This window comes from Coturnix japonica, chromosome 11, assembly GCF_054131305.1.
Source record: "Coturnix japonica strain WE chromosome 11, WE-NBRP24, whole genome shotgun sequence".
NCBI classification, from domain to species: domain Eukaryota; kingdom Metazoa; phylum Chordata; class Aves; order Galliformes; family Phasianidae; genus Coturnix; species Coturnix japonica.
The window spans coordinates 9,864,756-9,887,819 of NC_140673.1; the positions used below are offsets into that span (position 1 = coordinate 9,864,756).

A 23,064-nucleotide genomic window follows, 5' to 3' on the forward strand; every position below is an offset into this window, starting at 1 on the left:
CTGACTTGCAATGCTGACACTGAGGAGAGCTGTATGACTCAGGCTGGCAGCAGAGCTCTGCCTTGCTCCCCACCTCTCTATACTCTGCCATCTGTCCCCATCTGAGCTGGTGCCTCACTCTTTGTCCATATCTAACTGATCTCTTTGGCTTTCTGTACTGCAAACTTTGTACATCAATTCTACAGCCACAAGTAGCATACAGATATCTCATAAAGTATAAGTATATAAAGTACAACTTATTAGGTGTGCATTTAAATGGAAGCATCAGTGATATAATAATCTCTCAGATGAGACCCCAAAAAAATCATATGGACCTACCTAGTCTGTATTACCTGCAAAGCTTTCCAGTAAAGTTACCAGCACACAGGCAAGAATATCCATTAATCCCATCTATGCAGGTGGCCCCATTTGCACACTGGTGGCCACGGCAGTAGTCTATGTCCTCTTCACAGTTTAACCCCTTGTAGCCAGGTTCACAAACACACTCATAAGAGCTGATCCCATCTGTGCAGTTTCCATGAATGCAGGGGTTGGAGAAGCACTCGTCAATGTTGGTCTCGCAGTGGGTGCCCACCCACCCTGGGGGACAAACGCAGCGATAGGAGGTGTACAAGTCTTCACATGTCCCCTGGTGCATACAGGGCTCTGAGCTGCAGGCATCCTCCTGCAAGCAGCCTGTAAGAACAGGGTTTGCAGATATTTTGAGAAATTGTTCCCCTTGAGGTTTTTTAGTCAGGATGTCAGCATTTTCAAAGTAGGAGAGATAAATGCCACTGATTTCTATGGTGCTCATGCATCCTCGCAGGCCATCCAAACTGTCAAAAGCCTTGTCAGCCACATGGATGTCTGTCTCTTCTCGTAGAAAGTTGAGACTTCCTGTAGCGGTTGTACTGGTTACAGTGTCCTTGTTATCGATATTCATATGCCACCTCGAGAAGTGAGACAGGGGCTCCACCATGGACACCATCACTTGGTGCCACTTCCCATCACTCACGGTCAGAGAGCTAGTGAGGGTCAACATGTAAAAGTTGTTGCCACTTTGCAGTTGGAAGACCAGTTTGGAGTTGTGAATACTGATGATAACAAACTCAGGCTCCTTCTCCGCATAGAGCAGTATCACATTTGTGTCCCTAGTTCGAAAGCCAAACACGATATTGGTGAGGTCTCTGCTGATTTTCCCATTGCTTCTGTAAAATATAGCACTGCTTCGGCCACTAAACAATGCGTTAACGAGACCTGTGCAAAGACAAGAATTGAGAAACCAGGCCAGCTTTAAACCAGTCCACCTGGACAGTATCTCTTCAGTTCCCCATGATCCCCACCACTTAAGTCCTTTTGTTTCTACTGAAAAGCAATCCAATGCCATCAGTGCCCCAGTTATTCTTGCTTGCCTCTTACTGCTGTACAGGTGACAGGGCAGTGCTACCTGAAACTCTAATCCTGAAGCTTCCAGCTCATTTCCCTTTAACAAGGGAAGGGGGACAGTGACCGTGACCCAATGACTCTGGCCTTATTTACTGTAATGTAAATCAGAAGTAGGTCTACTAAAACCAGTGAGCTAATCTAAGTACGCAAGTGTAGATAAGAGTTGAACCTTGCTGCTTCTCATGAGAGTAGCCCAGACTAAGCACTTAGCAAAGAAATAATAGTTAAAGACCAGGTTACCATAGCCAGCGGTTCTGCAGTGGTTTGCCTCAGGTGCTGATGAGGCTCAGCAGCTTTGTACAGGCTTACAGATGCAGCCAAATTTGGCTTACATGACTGCATCAAGGTTTTTGGTATTTGGGAGAAGGTTTGGGTTTTTTTTGCAGCATGCAGGCTCTTGTTTATCACAGGTGAAAATGCACAGCTACTGATGGTGATTGTGTTGAAGAATGGTGCTTCGTAGGTGAAAATTTGCTCTCTTAAATACCATAACTGTCCTCTTTGTAGCTGTTGTGATTTCCATTGAAATAAAATAGGAGGCATTACATTCAGAGTTTATAGAAATATTGGTGAAATTTTTACTTGTTTCTAATTTCCGAAGATGACAGGAATACTGCAATTTACCTACATTCAAATCCTTGGTGCACCAGCTTGCATTGTGCTTCATGAGGACAGGGCCCAAGCTCACACCATTTCACTTCCTCGCAAGCTTTCCCTGCTGTGTTAGGGGGGCATGAGCAAGTGAAGTCATCCCAGATTGAATAGCATATACCACCATTGTGGCAAGGACTGGACTGTGGGGAAAGAGAAGAGACAACCAAAGCAGGAATAAATCTTGGTGGACTCATAACTCTTAAGAATGTAGGATTTTTTGTATAAAAGGAAAATTCTATTTAAATCCAATGGAAAGCAATAGAGATTAGTACTAAGACTGCACAGAACATTTTAATAACTTGTGAACAATAGTATTGTAACCTTAAAATGCTCCCATTTTCTTCTACACCCGTATATTTTGCTTGTGCTATCAATCATATTTATCAGAACTTTGCTATATCAAAACATATCAAAATCTGCCCTTTCTGGCATCCCATATCCATTTTGCCACAGTATTATTACCATGATATATTGTACAAAAAGGTAGCTTTTTTTTAATTTTGGGGTGGTTTTTTTTTGTTTTTGTTTTTGTTAAACACATGAAAGTGCTATGAAAACTGTCATTCTTACCTTGCAGAGGTTGTCACCACTGCAGCCTTGTGTGACATTGACCAGGGTTCGGTTAGTAAAAGAATTCAGTGAACCAGTGAGGGGGAAGAATTCCAGTGGCTGGTTATTCACTCTTACATCCTGGATGCAGCCTTTGAAATATCCGCCATTTTTATCAGTTTCTCTGTTGTCTGGTAGGCCTCCGATGTAAAGAAAGTCCTTACTTTGGGTAGTTAGTACTGGAGTAGAAATAAAGCCCAAGTATTGAGAGGACTGGAATAATTCCAACATATTTGGTTCTGTTTTTAATGTTATTAGGTAGAAATTTCCATCATTTATAGGATGTCTCCCTAATAACTTTCTGGAATTTGGAGCTAACATTGCGAGTTTCCCATCTTCCAAGTAGACTCTTACATAGAGACAGGTACTGTTTCTCAAAGCCAGTATCAAGCCAGAAGATTTGCGTGTTCGGACAAACATTGATATATTCAGATTTTCATTCTCAGTAGCATCAACAGAAAAAGCAGCATAGCCTGAGGAGTCCTCAGATCCAAATCGACCTGGAATATACTCTTGAAATTAGCAACAGGAGAAAAGATGAAAAAGGAAAGAAAGAGGAAAAATAAAATAGTTAAGGCGAAATGACAAAGGAACCGGTATAATGATCAAATAGCTACTTCTGATAATATGCTGTACTTATGGTAGTAAGATGTGCTGGTATTTATGGATGAAGAAAGACTTGTTCTGGCCATAAATAGCTTCTATTCCAAAACTCCTGTCAGCTTCCATGGCTGTAACATTAGGCCCCAGTACAGGACCAGATGTTATACTATTCTGCACAATTTTCTCCTTTATCATGCTCTGTGTGGTACTGCATTTGCAAATGGTTAAGGAAGGACAAATTTCTACATTTTCCTGGATTGGTCATCAGAAAGATCACTTTGAAAAGAAGCTAGTTGCTTTGATCCTCTGATGACAAGGGAAGTTTACTTACTTCTTGAACTTCGATTTTTTTGTGTTGCACTGTCAAAAGCTGCTTGGCAAAACCCTCTTGCATAAAGCTTACAGATAGCACACCTATTTTGTCTTGCACAGGTTTTTCAATAGACTCAGTAAGTTCTAATTTGACTTCTGCTCATTCCTGAGTGCTTATAATGCTACTGTGTCACGGGGGAAAAACAGGCTAGGATTGAGTGAGCCTTTTTATTTTTTTGCTCTTATCAATTAAAATGATTAAACCAAAACCATCTGTCTCTCTGCCTTACTCTTTATTTTCAGTAATGATTTTCAGACTCGTAAGGATATAAAATATGTAGTCCAAAGCATATTTTATTCTGATGAATCATCTCGTTAAAGCACAACAAAGTGTTTCTATTTTTACACTTCACGTTTCATGATCTTGTCCTCAGTATTACAGACTTCCTGCCTGAACACTTTCAAGAGCTATTTTTTAATATATCAAATTCATAGAAAGAACAAACCCAGCTTTTTGTTGTTGTTGTTGTTGTTTGAATGCTCACATAGCTGAACAGACAGTTTCCTTTTGCACAGCAGAACTCCTGGAGTGAGACCTCATAAGCCAAGTCACTGCCTGAAATACTGGTATTTAAAATCAACTGTGTTAAAAAGAGCCATGAAAATAGGGTGCTGAATGTGAAGACCCTGTAATAATCATGCTGCACTACTACGTGGCACAGTAGTGTTATTTGGCAACAGGAATAAATCCCTTCATTGTTCCTAAACAGTTTCATAAATCAAATTTCAACAATTTTAGTACTAAGGGTAACGTTACCTCTGTTTCTAAATCTGCTTGTTGAAAACTCTGGCAGGTAGAAATAATTGTTTGTTGAAACGGGTGTTTTGAGGCCTGAAACCTCTTCAGATGGTGCCTTCTTGGTAAGGTAGTACTACAGACTGAACCATGTTTTCACGTGGGTAAAAATAAAAATTCTGCTGGCATTAGTTACTATTCATTATCAAAAAAGGTATTTCATGTTTGCAATTATTTTGTTGTATTTCTATTTATAAATATGTATATATACATGTGAGATATAAATATATATATATGTGAGATATATATATATATATATATATATGTATGTATGTATATATGTATATATATCATCAGTCCGATCTTCTGCTTGATGAGATGGCTAGCATCACCTTGGTCAGTATTAACCTCTTGGGTTGCAACATCTGGATGTTGATCAAAATGAGTCAACATCTGTTTGTTATTTTGTGTATGTAGAGAAAATATTGCTTCTTGTCAATTAAATACTTGGCAGCAACTTTTCTTCAAAAAGACACTAGCATTTCTTATGTTATCCTTTGCCACACGTCTCCCCCACTCTGTCTTTTAAGCAACCTGCCACGGTCTTTTAAAAATAGCATGTATCTCGAACCTATGTATCAAAGTGGCACGGTGCCATGAATTGCAAAGAATACTGTGGTCAGTGGAGAGGAGAAAAAAAAAAAAAGAAAAAAAAAAAAAAAAAAAGCTTGCTTTCTAATCATTCTCAACAGTTGTAATGCCAGCATAAGCCTCTCCTGGCCCTGACTGGTTTTAATTTCACTTCATATAAGGAGGCCAACATATTTACCAGATGTTGTCCTATACTCCAAAGTTGCTTTCCAAACCTTTGGATAAATTACAGCTAGACTTCAAAGAAGTCTGTTACAATTACCTCTCAGACTTTGTCATTTTGCAATAAGGGAAAAAAACACTATTGAAAAGTATTGATACCTATCAAGTATAGCATACAAAATGAAACTGTCTTTTAACATTTTGAAGTGCATTTCAAGCCACAGCTTTCTGCAGCAGTGCCTCCAGCAAGCCCCTGAGCCCAGCTGTTCAGCTGCAGTAAGGTGGTGGATTGCCCTGGCTGCAGTGCGGCTATGCCAGCCAGAACCAGTAGTCTGTTCTCATCTGACCACGGTGCTGTTGGTGCTCCTGAGATGTGCTTTATTCATCTCCAGAGGGTTACTCACTACTGCTCCAGCACGGATGTGGGACAGCAGGGGACCTGCTGGTGTCCTCCTGCTTTGTCTCAGCCTGTGCATAGAACCATCAGTTGTAGCAGGGAATGCACTACAGGCAGTGCCAGCTATTGAATCCCTGCTTCACTGCCTGTGAGGCTGTATTCTGACATGTGCTCTTCTGCTCACTAGGATATGGGCATGTCTCCCTCTGGCCCTCAGCAGCTATCTGGTAGAGCAGCCTTCGTTAGTTGCTGCCTGGAGCCGTGCGGGACCTGGCTGAGATGAATGGCCTCTGAGGACCTGGCTTCTCCTCAGGCTAATCAGATTAAGTTAATAGGATAATCTCGTTCATTTTGTAAAATTGGAATCTGTATTTATTCTTTTTAACTTGCAGTGCTTTGCTGGCCTTTCATGGCCTTAAACGAGTTTCTTTATGTCAGCCAAGAGAGGATAAAATTCTGAAAGAATGCTTTGAAAATAAGACTTTGACTCCAAGCGACTCAGTTGCTTTCTAAATTTTACTCAGAGTGCATAACCTCCTGTGAACTGCAGTTTTCCAGAGTTTATGGAGTGCTAGGAGTGCTAAGAAGATTTAAAAACTGGATGAGTAGAATCCCCCAGTTCGGCCTGACTTTTTGTCAAGCTGAAAAGCAGCCTTCCTGGAAAATAACTAGAAAATAATGAGCATGTGCTACTGCTAACCTCTCATGCCTTCTTACCAGTGGGCAATAAGTTCCAGAGATCCCTAGGGTCACACTGGTTCATCACTGAGGCCAGCTTATGTTTTCAACACCCTCTGACAGCGCTGATGGCATCACATGCTCTTACCTGCTGTGCAGCTCGGCCCCGCGTACGGCCGGTAGCAGTCACAGTGGTAACTCAGCCACAGGTTGGAGCAGCGGCCCCTGTTCTGGCAGGGGTGGTTCTCACACCAGTCCTTCTTCCTGCATCCTGTCTCGACGTTTAAAGAGGATTCAGGTGATGCATTCTCTGGAGTAATAACATTCAAGTCTATTTCAATATCCTGAAGACAGCCTACAAATGAAGGTGTAGAATGTATATTACTGGTGTTAAGCTGAGAGCTGCTGCTAATGTTCCCCACTGGTAAGCTGCCCAAAAATGTGCTCTGAAATGCAAGCCTCACGTGATCATTATCTATCATAGCAGAAGTTTTATTGACACATGATTCTGCACAAGAGCTGTCAAGTAAATTAAGAGTAACAGCTCTTGCCAAGGTTACCTCCACTGAATGCCATTCTCCATCACTGACATTATGTGAAATATGCAAAAGAGCCCGTGGCTGGTTTTTGACTTGCACGGACAAATGTAAGTAGCCATTCAGTAACTCCAGCTTCACAAATGTGTCTTTCTCCCCTCGGTAAAACAGAAAGGCTGTCGGTTGCACAGTCTGAAACCTCAGGTTTATATTATAGGAAGATTCCTCTTTAGTGGCTGTGGGATTCTTCAACCAAAGGAAACCATTTCCTTGAAAAGAAAATGTAGTTATAGTTTCACAGTGTATTCCAGTATATCCAGGTGAGCATATGCAGCTGAATCCATGATGGCCATTTTTTAAATGTGGGATGCATATTCCATTATTTTGGCATTGTTGATCATTACAGCCACGGAGGATTTCTGTGCAGTTCCAGCCGCCATAAAAAATCCCTTCTTTGTCTGCAGGTGGGCAATGGCAAGTGTAATTCCCAGGAAAGTTCTCACAGATGCCACCATTTTGGCAAGGGTTCGTGTGACATTCATTGATGTCTTCATCACAGTGAATACCTGAAGAACAAAGAATTAGACATTCTGGATTGAGCAATTAGAGCCCAGGAAGGTGTTTTTTAAGAACATGTGCTCTGTTAAATCATGTTTAACTTAAGAATGAAATTTACAGATGGATCAGGGAGCTGCTGGAGCTTGACCCCGCATTCTATCAGAGATCTGGCTAAGATGCAGCCACATGCACCACGTCCACAATGAATGCACAGTTGTCACAATTCAGGAGTAGCTGCATACTGTAGTTTTTCACAAAGGGACAATAGATCTCACATCTCCTAAAATAAAAAATAAAAAAAAAAAAAGGGAAAGCAAAGGTGACTTCTGGCCCACCAGCTATGATCGCAGACTGAGATGAGAATTCACATGAGGATGTGAGAGAAGCAGATGGAAGGATCTGAACCCATGTGTTCCAGAAGAATATTCCTGGTATTGTGTATCTACAGTGGAACTTTCTTTACCTCTACTATTTTCAAACTATAAAGTAAGAAAAGAGGAACAGAGCATCTTCCCAAATGCCCCAGGGTTGGCGATTAAAGCACGAGTGACACAGCTGCCTATTTTCCTTTCTCTCAGATAGTGCTTGATTTCTGGTATACAGGGTAAAAGAAGAGCTCCTCATCTCACCTTCACTGTTATTCGATAGGCTGTGACCCAAGTACATATACTGGGTTAGGCTGCACAAAGGAAGACAAATCTGTTCGTCCTGCAAAACTCATCAGCTTATCCCTCTGGACTACTGACCACCTACCTACAAAATGGTAATTATGGTACCTTTTCTCAGGAGCACTCAACTGACCAATAAGCATGAAATGGATCAGGCAAAACATGTTTCTTATCTTGAAAGCATTCAAAATATCCAACTGCTTTTTTTAAAAATTTATGCCAAGTACAACCCTGAATATTTGCACTGTTCTAGAGAAGAATATGAAATAGCAGTTTGAAAGATAACTGCACAAAGTAATTTGTAGGCGTAATGATGCCTGTCCCTGCAGCAGAATTGCCTTCAGCAGCTCCTTGCTGGCTCACTGTATGAGGTACCTACAAGTCACATCAGTGGGTAAGACAAGACTCACAGAGCCACAGCCAGGTACTAGGCACCACACCTAGTTTTACGTACAAATTCACATAGAGCTTTATTTTTATAGCAAAATGCAGTTATTTTTTTCATGGAAAATTACAGGGCAGCATTCAGCCACAATGAATAGCTTCAGATAGCAGCAGATAAATGTATCTACTCAGGCTAATTCCCTGCCTGTCCACTTTATTCAATCACGGATGTAACTAGACCCATAGTAGAGAGAGGTAAGTTATGAGAGAGCCAGAAGGGAACTCAGAGTTGGCTGAGATTGTTTTAAAGATTAAGCAAAGCGAAGTGGTCACAGCACATATGTGAAAGGCCCTCTTAGCAGCGATCTTCCTCATTACAACGTTCTCCTTTATTATAGCACACAGTTTCCACTTGAAGCCTCAGAGTATCAAACACCATTGTGCCCTCCCTGATCTGACAGCAGGGTTGTACCGCAGCAGCCTCTCTGCTTTCCAGCCAGGCTTATATTTATTCCAACACGAGATGTCTGTATACCTTAATGTGTAGTGGCATCTGGCAGAAATATGAATCATCAGGACTGACTTTCCCAAAGTGATGTGCACTTCCCAAACCTGTTCTGACTTGGGGCCAGAACAATGCCTGCTTTGCCCAGTTTGTGGCAATTTCTGTGTTAGCGACTTGTCCTGCTTTTACTGCTCTGGTATATGAAAAGTGAAGTCACCGTGAGCTGTTTCCTGTTTCAGTCAATGTTTTAGTACATCTCCTGCTTTGACATCCAGAGCAATGTGTCCACAGGTCTTGTGGACTGCTTGGTCTTACTGTGACAGCTGTAGAAATATGGGTCTCATTGGGTTTTTGTGTCAGAGAGAAAAATTAATTCAGCCTAAAAGCATTAGGATCAGGTTTGTACTTAGCTTTGCTTTTGAGCCTCAGAGTGATCAGGGCAAACATAAGGATTTATAGACTGGGGGCTCCTGTTAAATCTTTCATCGAAAAAAAAAATAAATAGAAAACCACCATTTAAGAGGATCAACCAAATGAATGGCATGCAGTGGTGCCTGCCATGTTACTCTACTGCTGTGTGTTCCGCTCTGTGCACATTTGTTTAGCATCCCAAGCCCCTGCAAGGCAGTGCCTCTGCCTGCAGCCCATGCTCTGAGCCGCACACTGTAGCAGGGACTTGTCCACAGGCAGCTGAAACATGCATGGACCAAACCCAGCTTCACAACACAGTGTTCAGGGTCGGTGTTGTTCTCTACCTCACCAAATTAGAAGTAAAATTAATGACAAGTTTCCATGAATGTGTTAAACTTGTTTAGAAATCGTATACATTTCCATCTTTAAATTTAGATAACACTTTTATAACACAAATATTGGTGTCTAACAAAGTCATAGCAGCTGTTTTTAAAACAGAGACATGCTTTTTTTGGTGTTTTATTTTCCCATGGAATGTGAATAACATCAGTTTCTAACTGCAAAGACAGTCACACAGCGTGACTTCATTATGTGCAAATTTCATAAGCATTTCAGTGTCAGAATACAAATGCTTATTTTTTTGAGTAATTACGTTAATAATATGTTGTGAAATAATGATTTTGGAGGTACCTACACATGTATTGTTTGTGTATTCATATAAACACACATTGAAATGGCTGATATTTCATAATAGGATTAGCGGAAACATAAATATAGGTCGCAGCAAAAAGCAAGCAAACCATTTTTTCATATCAGGAATAAATAAATCAGCTGTTCTTACAAGTGGGTGGTTGATACTGCTTGTTATCTGCCAACTGCTAAGCAAGCAAAGACCACTGTCACTCAAGATAAAAGCACTCCAGATAAAAGGATTAGCCAATATTTATAGAACTGTATAAGCAGTTCGCATAGCTCAAGCTGGAGAAGAAGCCAGCACGTAAAAGAATGAATTCTGAAAAGCAACTGTGAGGAACTGTTTTTTTCAGGGTTGCGTACATTTGCTCAGCTAAACATATTTGTATTTTTAAAGTGAAATCATTCAGCGTTTTCTCTTCCAAATATATTACATGCCCACTTAAAATTTCTGTGAATATTTATTATCCCATTTCTATAGGTAATTAGTATTTTTTCCCCCTGTGGAGTTTCACTCGAAACAGAGATGAAGCAGCCCCTTTGACTCTGTTTGAAAACACCACTCATAGCTGCGTTGCTTTTTTTCACCTACTGCTGCTTCAAGGTAGCTGTAGTAGTAGCTGTTCTCTACCCGTTGATTTCTTAAACTTCAAATTTAGCAGAAAAGCTTTTCTTACAGAAGCAGAATGACAAAAGCAATTCTTCATGCGTACCTCTGCTAAACGCCTCTAATTTTCATTTCTACTAACACTGTATAAAACTGTTACCCAGATTACACTTTTCATACACACCTTTAGTTAGAAATTCCCATTCCTTGACAGTTAATAAATACCACGTAAGTACAAGCAAGCAGTCTGGACAGACAGATGTGACGTGTTCTATACAGCCTAAGTGCACATACTAGTACACAAAAAGCAAATATTTACCTGTAAACATTGTCATTAAAGTGATGTAAACCTGTATCCTAGTTGCAACCATCTTTTTCTGAGGTAAAAAAAATTGGTTTAGCATTTATGCAGTCCACAAAGTAAGTTTCTGCAAAATTCAAAGCAGTTCTTGGTATAAAGGCGTCTGTTCCAGGATTAGCTTGCTCCACTTCTGTACCTGCTGATGTAGTCTGATGGTGTATTTTGCCCAAGCCAGATCAACAAAGCTTAAAGTAAGACTCATTAAAGTGCTTACGCAACAGACATGTATTCTACTTACATTCCTTTTCAGAATGTTCAGTCCAAGTATGCTTGCACTGAACTTTGGTGGTGTTTCACTGGGAGCCACATTTCGAGGTTCTATTCAAAACTGATTTGTCCCTTTTTATATTTTGATAGGATTTTTTTCTTTTAAGGATTGTGTTTTCATTGGTTTCCAGGTGGTGTATAAAACCAGACCAATCTTTTTGCAGTCACTGTCATTCAGAAATCTGCGTATGTCCATAAGGAAACAGAAAGGCCTACGGTTTGTCTGGTTTCTTTGCTTTTGTAAAGTGTTTTTGTTCCATTTGCTTTGTTTGTACCACTTACTAGAAATCAGTGACTGCAGATCTTTGAATGTGCTGAAGACAGGAGAAAAAAAAAAAAACAAAAAAACAAAAAAAAACAAAAAAAAAAACCATTTATTGAAACATTTCTCTTCTTCAGCTCTTGAGCAAGATGTTTTGATTTGGCCCTCATTTAATGAATGAAAAATAAGTATAGAGCTTGGTAGATTGAAATACTTCTGTCTGTGACAACAGAAATAGCTGACTTTCTCATATCACTTTATTTATGTTATGAATTGCATAAAATATTGCTAGAGCAGTAACGCTGTGCAGTTACTGGAATACTTACAAAGCAAGATAGCTGCTGCCCAGGTTGCTATTTATTCCATACAACTGACATATGACCACCTATGCACTCAGATCTGATTTTTTTTTTGTTAGTTTCCCATTTTAAAATTTCAACAATGGATCCTGAAGTCTCTTTCAGATTGCCTTATTTACTCCAGAATATAAAAATAATTTTATCACTGAGTGAGAAATCACCTCTGTGGTCCAGATCTTTGTTCACAAAGGTTTGATCAAGTTGTGGAAGCTCCCAGGAAAATGTTTATTATTTATTGCAAACAGGTATTTTTCAACTCCTTCCCCTCATTTATTCATTTATTCCTAATAAATTCATTTATTAAGAGATTCCTGACTTTGTGTTAAATTGGTTGTAGGTTCACCAGAAGAACTGCACGCAATTTTGGATTCAGTTAATCTATAGTGCACAGTTATTTCCATTGTGGTGCCCAGAAAACTGCTTTTCCATCCAATCTATGGCACAGAGTGATTATTCATATTATGAATTCAAAAATCACAGAGGAGGGATGTCATCCAGACTCTTTGAAAGGTAAGTAACCAAATTTAAAGCAAAAGGAAGTAAATGTTGACAAGTTATTATGCAAGTACTTTTCAGATGTCTTGTGCTGCAGCTCTAGCTGTAGCACTAATAATGCTTGTTTTTATTATTATTTTGGAATTAACAAGAAAAATTTGGAGGTTCTCAGCCTCCTTTTACAACATGACACTGACAAATGTTCTGAGGTAAGATTATGAACATATGCTTTGTCACCAGGTTGGGGTAGACATTTATTACCACAGCTCAGTGACAACATTGAGTTGCTGACACTCTGAGAATGAAAAACCTCATACCAGGGTATTTAGCAAACTGCCTGAAGCCATGTCAGAACCATTAGCAGGTTATTTTGAACAAGTGTCATGAAAAAGTGAGGTACAGGAGATGGCAGAGTCGAGTAACCTACTCTAATTGCTGCAAGATCTTTAATAACAGTAACAGAAGCAGTATTTTCTTTGATAGAATTTTCATATGCTAAACAAGGAAACTGATCTATATAAAGCCACTATAAGTTGGGGGTAAAAAGGTAAAAACTGTGTCATCCCAACCTGAAATTAATTGTTGTTCTGCTGAGTATGGTTTGGGATTGTCCTACGTCTGCTCTAGTTATTTTCATAAAAGAAGTGGATGATGGAGTAGAAAGTTTGCTTATTGAGTTGTCTGTTAATGTAGATTTACAGAGAAAATTTAACTATTTTAAAGAAAAGGATTAGCTTTGTAGACAAATTTAAGAAATTGGAGTGATGGTCTGAAAAGTGCTGGATTAGGCTGTGGAAGGACTAATTCAGCTTGTACGGTCCTGGGTCAGAATAGTCACCACTAAGGTGGAATAATCACACTTGTTTACAAAGTCTTGGTCATAGCTTAGCAGGAACATCAAGTTCACTTGTAGTTTTACACTGCAAGGAATGTTTGGATCAATGGGGAAGAGTTCACAGAAGAGCAATGAAAGTAATCATAGGTGAGTAGAGACCGAAAAAGTCATGCTATTCAAGACAAGAGGAGGTAAGGGGATGTGGTTCCATGTTGTCTGTGATCACAATAAACAAGTCACACTGCATCAAGGGGATTCAAGTCAGATTTTAGGAAAATATTTCTAATGCCAGTAAGGTAGCAAACCTCTGGCATAAGGTATTCTGCCATGGCCATAACATCTAGTTTGGGTCCTTAAAAATGGATTAGTTGACAGAAGCACACAGTGAGGTATAGATCACAGATAGGCTGAACAATGTCTGTACATCTATTCCTTCCCACTCTTTGTTTTCCTTAACTCTGAGATTTTCTTAAATAAAATAAAATAAAATCCCAGCATCTGAGCCGTAGGTGCATCAAACTATTTATAAATACAGAGGTGTAAAATACAAATGAGAGTAAATGTTAGAGAAACTTAAATTGTAGTACACCCTTTAGAACATGCTTTATGGGAGATGAAGACAAAGAGTCTGCAATAGCACTTCTTCCACCTACATTTTATAGTTTAGGAAGTGCTTGTTACAAAATCCTACTTCAGGCAGAAACAACTATTTTAGAGGGGGCTCATTAACACTGAACCCAGGAAAAAGATCTAGCAGTGCATATATTCTTCAGGCCTCCAGGTCTTAGCAGACAATCATGGAAATTCTAACTTTGCCACATCTATGCTGATAATTGCAAAGAGATAATTATTCTTTGCTGGAAGGTGGAAATGCACGTTCATTGCAAGGCAATAAATTGACCATCTCCATGTCATCATAATTAAAATTCTTGCTTCTGGGCATCAATCAATTGTCATGGAGGTCAGGAAGGAGGCTTTTCTCTTATGTACATCACAGTAGAGATAGAGAGGTGTATTTAAATGGATTGTATTCTCCTATTTTCTTTCGGTTGGATACTGAACTTAATGTGACCAGTAATTTGACCTAGAATGGCAATTTCTGTTACCGTCTTAGCAGGAAAAGCTCATTTGAGATGAAAGGCACAACACAGAGCAGAGATGGAGCATATGGAAAACTGGATACTTTAAAACAGAAGGATAATAAGCATCTTAACATTGGGATAATTTGCACGTGATAACTTTCACACAAATCTCTAGTTTTGCAAAGTTGCAAGACCTTGCTAGCTTCTCCTTTATTGCCGACAAATTCACTGTTCTGCTTTTTTCCTCTTCCATTTGAAATGTACATATGAAATTAATACTGGTTAGGAAAAAAATATTAAAATAGGAATAGAGCGCAATGACTTGGCTTAATCATTAAATATGTCACTCTAGCTGAGGAATATGGAATTCATAATGCGCCACGTTCAGCATGTCATGCTGTAACTTAATCCTTTCAAATTTTGCTGGCCTGAACCTTCATAGACTAGTTGAATTTTCAGTAAAAATGCTTTCCTTTTTAAAGCAGTTATAAAGCCCAGTCCCTTAATCTTTTCAATCATTTTAGTTTTTTGAGAGCAGAAGTACTTGGAAATGTATTTTCCACTTGTTTCACGTGTTTTGTCACACCTAAAACAGTTTTCATTCATTCATTCATTCAAAAAGAAAACCAACAAAGAAGCAACGCCACGGAGGCGATTAATTGTTTAGTGAGATTTGGTGTGTTTGTTTTATTTTACAAATATTGGAAACAGCCGACCGATTTAAGCATTGGCTTTGGTTTCTGGGTAGATCGGGCAGCCTTTTCCACGTGCCTGCTTTGCAGTGCTCCATACACAAGGTTGTGTGAGCGGCACAGCCAGAGGTCAGAAAAATATCGCCTGCGAATGGCACGGGGCCATGTCCTAGACGGGCAGCATGGCAAAGCTGCTGCTTGTAGCCTACACCTTTGTCCCATATTTTGATTAACACAGCCGGCCATGTGGATCCAATTCTAGGATTAGGGTCTGAATCTGGAGTAAAGAAAAACGTGGTGAAGAAATATGTCCCTGCATGGCACTCATTTTCCTTTAATTTCCCTATTTTTAGTCAGCTTTATATATCAGTAAAAGAAGCAGCTGCCGTTGTGGTTGACTGATGGAGGGAAGAATGAAAATGGAACAGTGGCAGCCTGGTTTTCCCAGGCAGCATCCTTCCTGAGCGGGGTTTCTGGCTGCACTATCGTGTATGCAGCTCATTGACATGAGCTAGGAAGGGCTGAAGGGGGGAAGGAGAGCAACGACAGACAGCACAGGGTGTGTCAGACAGCAGTGGAGAACAGTAATAGATTAAAAAAGAAGGGCAAGTAAAAGAGGGAAGAAAAATTCCAGTGGAGAAAGATTATAGGGGTTAATAATGAGAAATAAATTTCTCACTTAGCAAGTAAGATTTTGGAGATTAAATGACTAAGAAGGCAGGACATACAGCCTTCCACTCAAAGCGTGGACATCATTCAGAAAATAAACTGGAAGGGTTACTGGGTTTCATAGAGTTTGATAAACTTATACCTGATTATGTACTAGGTATTTGGAAATGAAGAAAGTTATTTCTTCTTGTACTTCCAGATTATTTTCTGTGTGTTCTGCTCAGACATTTTTCATGCTTTACCTTTCAGAAGACAACTGCTGCAGTAAGATTTCTGAATTCAAATCATTAATTATCTGATTTGCATTTTTTGTAGACTCACGAGCTTGTACATTCAGATGATGTGTGTGCATTTGAACTGGAGTGTATCCAGAGGGATCTTAAAGCAACCAATACCTTTGAGTTGTTTAATTAGATCATACAAGGTCATGTTTCGTTGACTTAAAAATCTGTTTGGAGCATATGATACACTCTGGAATTGGAAAACAAATGAATTTTCACCTCTACAAACATGTAGGGGCTTTAAAAGAGTGCTCGCTGTTGATGAACACTCCCACTGAGAAATGTGACTACTCTCCCCTAAGAGGGATTTTCTACCTTGTCTCTTGTTGGCTGCTTCTATCTTGCTTTGAGCTGGGCAAGCACAGCCACTGTGCTGCCTGGTGTGGCACAGCCTCTGCTTTGAAAACAGTCAGCCATCTGCAAGGTTTTTAGTAAGACTAAAACAAGTCACCACAATGCACAGAAGTGATTGTATTTACATAACTTCATTGTCAGTCAATATTAAGAGAATCTGGAAAAGTCAGCAAGCTAGAAAATCATAGTTTCAATTGGGCCTATAGAACTTAACTGGGGATGGAGATCTGAGAACAGAAATATATAAAATACATATGTGTGAACATACACAGCGTGTGCACACTGTGTGCATTTTAAGCTGTGGACAGATTATCTGTATAAATTGTATAAGGATTATCTTTGTTTATAGTTTGTAAAATTATGTTTCTCTGTTCCTAGGGGATGTATTTGTACATCCTTATCATTTTAAATGCAGAAGAACAATTAGTCTACCTCAAACTATCCACTTCTATGGTTTTTTATACAGCAATTACTCTGCCTGATGGATTTTCTTTCCTGTTTAAACAGCTGTGGCTTGCTATAGACTAGTAGTAGATGCAGAAGACCTTGGATCGCAAACTTTCATCAGATTCAATAGCAGTGGAATTGGCAAGAGATCATACTCTCGACTTGTTCATTTCTCTTATTCTGTGCAATGTTAGTTCTTCTGCAGTGTGAAAACTCACCTCAACAGTGTTTAGGAATTGTTTATCCAAGGTTTCATATATGTTTAATACATCCTGAAGCGGAGAAGCCTGACACCTAAATAAGTGTCCTTTCCACCAGGCCATATATCCATCCCATTGGGAACATAATGGACTTTAGCTAAAATTGCATGAGCGTGCTGTGAACTTTTGGCCATCATTCTTGAGGATGATCTGGTTCATGCTAGAGGTCTGTGATTTAGCTAGTCTTCCTATTGTTGTGCAGATATACTTCAAATACATCATTTAAATCATTTTCTCTATTTGTTACTACAGCTAGATACTGAACACAGTACTCTGGCCTCACACACAGGCCTAGTAACAGATTCTTTATCCTCTCTGCTAAGAAAATATGGTGCCCACATAACAGTGGCCACAACCATAACAGTATTGATCATTATGATCCCCTGTAACAGTGTTGTGTTTCTAACACAGCTAGACTCTAAGAATCACAGCAGTGGGAGAGCAATCAGAACCAGATCCACCAAACCTACTTTGCAGTTAATTATCAGCACAAATTAGCTGTCTGTACTAGGCTTCTTTTCTTTTGTGAGACTGCTTATGGAAAGTGCAGAGTTCAGGGTCAGCCAGAGAAAGAGTGCTTTCCTTAATCCATTTATTTAAAAAAATCAGCAGAAATCCTTTTCTAAATAAATTCTTTTTATTTTTTTCTAAATAAGGGTATAGACACCTAGATAATCAGTAAAAGTCTTGCTTATATTCTTTAAACTTCATATAGCTGAAGAAATCGATCAGAGTACCTGAACAGAAACAGCTTCTGCCTTATTTTATCCAGAGTTTATCTGAAACAGTGTAAATGGACAGGCATAAGAATATTAGGTTTTATCACTTCTGTTCCTCCCACTGGCAAGCCCTGAATAATTAAGAGCTAAGTGCTACAGGGAACAATTTGTATAAAAGAACCTTCATGTAGTATATCACATGAAATTAATGTTGGTGTTCACTTTACCAGCTTATTTTTATTATTCATTGTCCAAACATGCTTTTATTTCCCTGGGAAGACGGTAGACCTGGGACTCATCAGTGATAAGTAATTGCCAGCAAAGTACAATTCTCCCAAGTCTGAATAAAGCAAAAGTACTATTGATCAGTTTTTAGTTGGTGATGGATTAAACTGGGGTATGTACATACATATACATATGTACATATATATATATATACACACATATGCATGTACATACACATATATAAAATCAGGAAAAGTGGTGGCTACATCAAACAGTTGTGTTTCTATACAGAGGAACCTCGAACCAAAGAAATGGGCAACCTTCAGAACCTCTGGAAGTTCAACAAAGGGAAGGGAAGCCCAACGCCCTGCACTTGCTGAGGAGCAGCTTCATGCACCGGGCCATGCATCAGGCTGATTGGCTGCAGTGCTGGCTCACATGTTGAATGGGATTCAGCAATGTGCCCTTGCAGCAAAGAGGACCAACAGCCTCCTGGGCTGAATTAGTACAAGAGCTGCCAGCAGGTAATGGAGGTGACCCTTTGCCTCTACTCGGCATTTGTGATCAATCAGGCTCCCCAGATAAAGAAGCACATGGAAATACTGGAGCAAGTGCAGCAAAAGTTTATGGCAATCTTTAAGGGTTTGGAAAATATGTCTGTGAGAAAAGACTGAGAGAGTTTATGTTGTTCATCCTAGAGAGAAGGCTCAGGGGGATCTTCTCAGTGCATGTAAATACCTGGAAGGGAGAAGACTTCACAGTAGAGCCTAGTGAAGACACAGTGTGCCTAAGCTTACACTGCTTTGAACAAGGGGGTTGCATGAAATGATTTCAAGAGGTGTCTTCCACTTTCAAAATTAAATGAAGAAAAGAAAAAAATAAAGCTTTCCCCAACCTTCAGATGGTTTTTATCCTTGAGAAACCATCAACTGCTTGATCTTGCTGGCATGGCTGCCAGCAATATTAGTCTACTTAAGACCAAATCACCTAAGTGTGAGAACCAGCTACAGCGATAACTTACTGTTAAAAGTAAAATGCTGTATGTTGCATGCAACAGGAACAGGAGAGAAATCTGAGATATGGCTGTATGCTAAAAAATAAGAATGTTTGGATTCTTTAATCCCTTCACCCTGCATGTAGGCTTGGCAGTGTTAAATCAAGAAGGTTTAGAAGATTATATGTGCATGACAGCCCTGGGGATTTCCATCATTGTGATTTTCCTTCCAACTACTCATTTTTTGGTTGTTTTTTTTTTTTTTTTGAAGATTGTAATGACCTATGACAACCAAGCTTTATTCTCTGTGGAGTCTGACACTGCTTCTTTTTAATGGATCAGACAGTTTGTGATACATCAGTACAAGACACTTTCTTTCCCACGTCAACCTAGGGTACCTCTCCAATATTTCCCATCTGTGCTGACCTGTGTGATCAAGGGGTCACGTCCTGAAGTCAAACCCAGAACCCAAACACTCACTTCTACTATGGGCCAGACTATTAATGTAACCCATTTAATTTACGTCAAGTTGAAACTTGACATTCAATTTCTCAGTCCAGAAGCAATTACTTTTAAAGGAACATGCCAACAATATAGCTTTGCTTAGAACAGTGAAAGTTCAAAAGGGTAAAAAATATTTCACACCATAAATAAAGAATTGATTATACTTGGAAACAAAGTTTGTAATTACTACTGACATTTCTGAGCCTAGATGAGGTGCCTTTTATGCTTTAAAAACTGATTTCATTTTCGCCACTGGCATTATGGGAACCTTATGTAAGGATCTATATGTCTTTCGCTGGTGTTTTTACGGGTAAAGAAGAAAACAAGAATATTTTGCACAACACTGGGTTAAAATGAATGTTTTGTCAAAGGAGGGTGCAAAATTCATGATGAGTGCTTAACCTTTAGCAGGAGAGGAATTCCTCTGCCTCCTTTCACCTAAATAGCTCCATCATCAGGACCACTACTGCAATCAGCAAAACCCAGAACTTTGAGATGAGAAATTATGTAGTTGTTCTTGTGTGAAAGCCAATCCTCCAAGATGCTGACAGTTTTTAAATAATAGTAGCCCTGATCTCGATCACCAAATGACTTTTCTGTACTTAATACCCAGGTGCTTGTTCTCTCGGTGACTCTTATAGCTTTGAGTGGACTTTGTGTGATGGGCTGAAGACCAATATTCCTAAACTTCACACAGAAGGTTCTGCTAACCAAACTGCACAGTGTGACAGCTGAAAACTGATAGTAAGAATTAGGTCTAGCAAACAGGGTTCATCACAGGTACTTCAAGCAACAGCATTTCTCAGAGAAGGCTCTAGTGACTGTGTTGAAATACCAACTAAATCCACTATTCTGTTAATGTGCAGCAGATGCTACATGTATGCAGCATTTCATGCTCTCTTTCTAGGTTAAGAGGTACAGGCAGAGTACAGAGAGCAACACTGGTACTAAGATGCTGATGCTAGTTCAAATAAACGGCATACTTGCACATAGTAGGACAACTTATATATTTTGTGGGAAGTACAAAGAACAGTTTACCAAATAAACCCCTCAACTGAGGGTGGGCCAGAATAGAACCCCTCTGCTACAGGTTATTTGGAGATGTTAACATGTAAGAAATGGTATTTCAAAGGCATGTAAAATAAGCAGATAAGCAGAAAAGCTAAGCTGTATAAAACCTGTGACCTCGACAAGAATTAAGTGATGAATGGTTTTGCACCATTTAAATTTAATGCCATAGCAAGATAACGGCAGCCTGCATACTTTAATCTGAAATAAATTTAAGCAAGCATCTTGACTTTTTTTTCCTGAATATAGGCCAATATTGCTGGCATGTCAAATAGATACAGATTTGGCATGCAAACATCACACATTTCCCACTGTCAGAAGCCATGCAGTTAAAATAATTAATGAGTAATGAAGACCAACATAAACTCTGCCTGTTAATAAACATACACATTGCATGCTGCAAATCTTGACGAAAGGAATAAAGACAAATCTTTCATTCTTGCCACAAAACAACCCAGCCAGAAAACTGTGCACTTCAAAATAGAAAAGATGAAAGTTGTGGACCTTTTAAATTAGTGATCAAAGAAAGGCTTGCTGTAAGCAGAGCAACAAAGTACTCTGAAGAGCTGTAATGTATGCATCTACTGATTTATATATATGTGTACGAGTGCATACGTGCATGTGTACATGCATACATTGTTACATGCCCAAGCATGCAATTCAAAATTACTTGCCCACATGCTATTTCTGAAGGAACTCCTTCAGCTTCTTTAAAGTCACTCTTGATTTCCTCTGTTGTGGGGGAAGGAGAAGTAATGCCTTTTAAATGTTTGGCCATATAATTTACCATGTTTCCAATAAACTAGGTTTTAATGGGCTTTACAATGGTGAAATAATTAAGGCTGTTTTCAAAATCATCTACTGAGTAAAACATTGAACTATTAAATTGGCTTGTTTTGTTTATCACTTGACATTTGACCTTAAATGTTCTTTTAATTAAAATATATTGAGGAAGTAAAATATATTAGTCCCATAATGCAGATCTTCTCTTTACTGTCTACTCATTGAACACTTTCTCCAGGTTAGTGAGGACTGTACATGTAGATTTAGAGTTCATTTCAGTGTGAAGAACAAGTTGTGCATCTGCTTGACTTTGTAACTTGATTGTAATTTGACCAGAGTGATGTCACTCTATAGGATATAGTGCTGAAAAGTAGTTCTTGAGATGGAGAATCATATTTTTGGGAGGATGAACAAAGTTCTGCTGTCAGCTTAGTCTGCCCAATTCCTTTGGTTTCAAAGAGTTTGCGCTCAGGTATAACTCAGATCATGTGTGCGACATGTAGAACATTCTACATTCTATCAGCACACAGAGCAGGAGATACATGGCAGTTTCTGTTTATAACGGGGAAATATTACTGTGTTTTCATCAACAAAGGGTATGGCAAAAGGAATACTATGTTTAGTTCCAGGCTGCATAAGATATTGCCTGCTATGCTCAGACCAAGCAAGCAAGAAATGAATAGGCTGGAGAGACTTAGGGACTTCAGCAGGGAAAGATGGAACTGAGCGGGTTCATAAGCTCAGCCAAAAGGTGGCTAAACAGGATTGTAGGAGACTATAAATATCAGGGATGTACCAATTAAAAAGGCTAGGAAGAGTTTACTCGCAGTATTCTGAAAGAAAGTAAGTAGGCACAAAGCCCCAGAAGGAAAATTCTCACTGACTATTTTTAGCAGTCCTATAATAGAATGACCCATTAAGAATGAGCACCACAAAAATAATGAGTGCTTGAAAAGCATTATCCCCGCTGCCAAATAATACACAACTGTCTTTTTCTCTTTACCTATACATATATATATTTTAAATAAGAGCATTTTCTGCGAGTATTCCTTAAATCTAAGGATGGTTTCTGCAAGACCTGGGAGCTTATGGCTGAAAATCCATTCATCCCCTCCTCCTGCCCTTTGAGGAAGAAAGCTCTTCATGCTAAAAAGTGTTTATGTGCAACAATGTTTAACACAGAGAGATGTGCCAGATTTCAAAATATCCACTGCTCCCAGGCTCTGTCAATCATGTCCAACTACATTATACAGTTTAACATATCAGCGTAACCAGAGAAAATAGATCATAGTAATGAAGGGTCAGCTGTGAAATTGTAAAGAATAAAATTTTATACGTGTTCAGAAGATAACACTGGTCAATGCTTTCTAGCACTTCATTTTCTGTATTTCTAACTCTAACAAACAAACACTTGATATCTGTGCATTCTTTCAGTGCTGAATAATGCAGCGATCTTTTTGCATTTCCAGTGCAACTTGCAACAGTGAGAGTTATTTCTGAGCGTCATTTCATTCCTCATGAAAAAATATACATTACTATATTAGGGTGATAAGTATCACACTCAGAGCTGCAAACAAATTGTCGGGTCTTGGGGCTAGTTCTGGAAATTTTTGCCATGAAGTGTTCCAGAGCTCCTTTCTTAGCAATCACAGTTCAGCTTCAACACTTTGGGAGCTTCAGGTTGAATACTAGGAAAAATGTATTCCCTGAAACAGTGGTTGGGCGCTGGCAGCCTGCCCAGGGAGGTGGTGGAGTTAC

The 23,064-nt window shown here is 39.3% G+C and overlaps 1 protein-coding gene across 12 annotated transcripts in view; it reads right to left on the reverse strand.

Annotated features, from left to right (window-relative positions):
• The window catches only part of CRB1 (crumbs cell polarity complex component 1), an 84,197-nt gene that overhangs the window by 25,069 nt on the left and 36,064 nt on the right, over window positions 1-23,064 (reverse strand). For 3 of the 12 annotated variants that reach the window (XR_014932637.1, XM_085511119.1, XM_085511117.1), the window contains exons 6-10: window positions 21,202-21,255; window positions 6,436-7,389; window positions 2,650-3,200; window positions 2,054-2,219; window positions 333-1,236 (exon numbers count right to left, since the gene is read on the reverse strand). Coding sequence is in view for 10 of the 12 variants with exons in the window: in XM_085511119.1 (XP_085367245.1) it covers window positions 333-1,236; window positions 2,054-2,219; window positions 2,650-3,200; window positions 6,436-7,389; window positions 21,202-21,255 (2,629 nt within the window). In the remaining 2 variants the exon portion in view is untranslated. Of the gene's footprint in view, window positions 1-318; window positions 1,237-2,049; window positions 2,220-2,649; window positions 3,201-6,435; window positions 7,390-10,968; window positions 11,162-21,201; window positions 21,256-23,064 lie in introns of those variants that run through there. The other 9 variants (XM_032446233.2, XM_015869340.3, XR_014932639.1 and 6 more) reach the window with 8 other exon arrangements.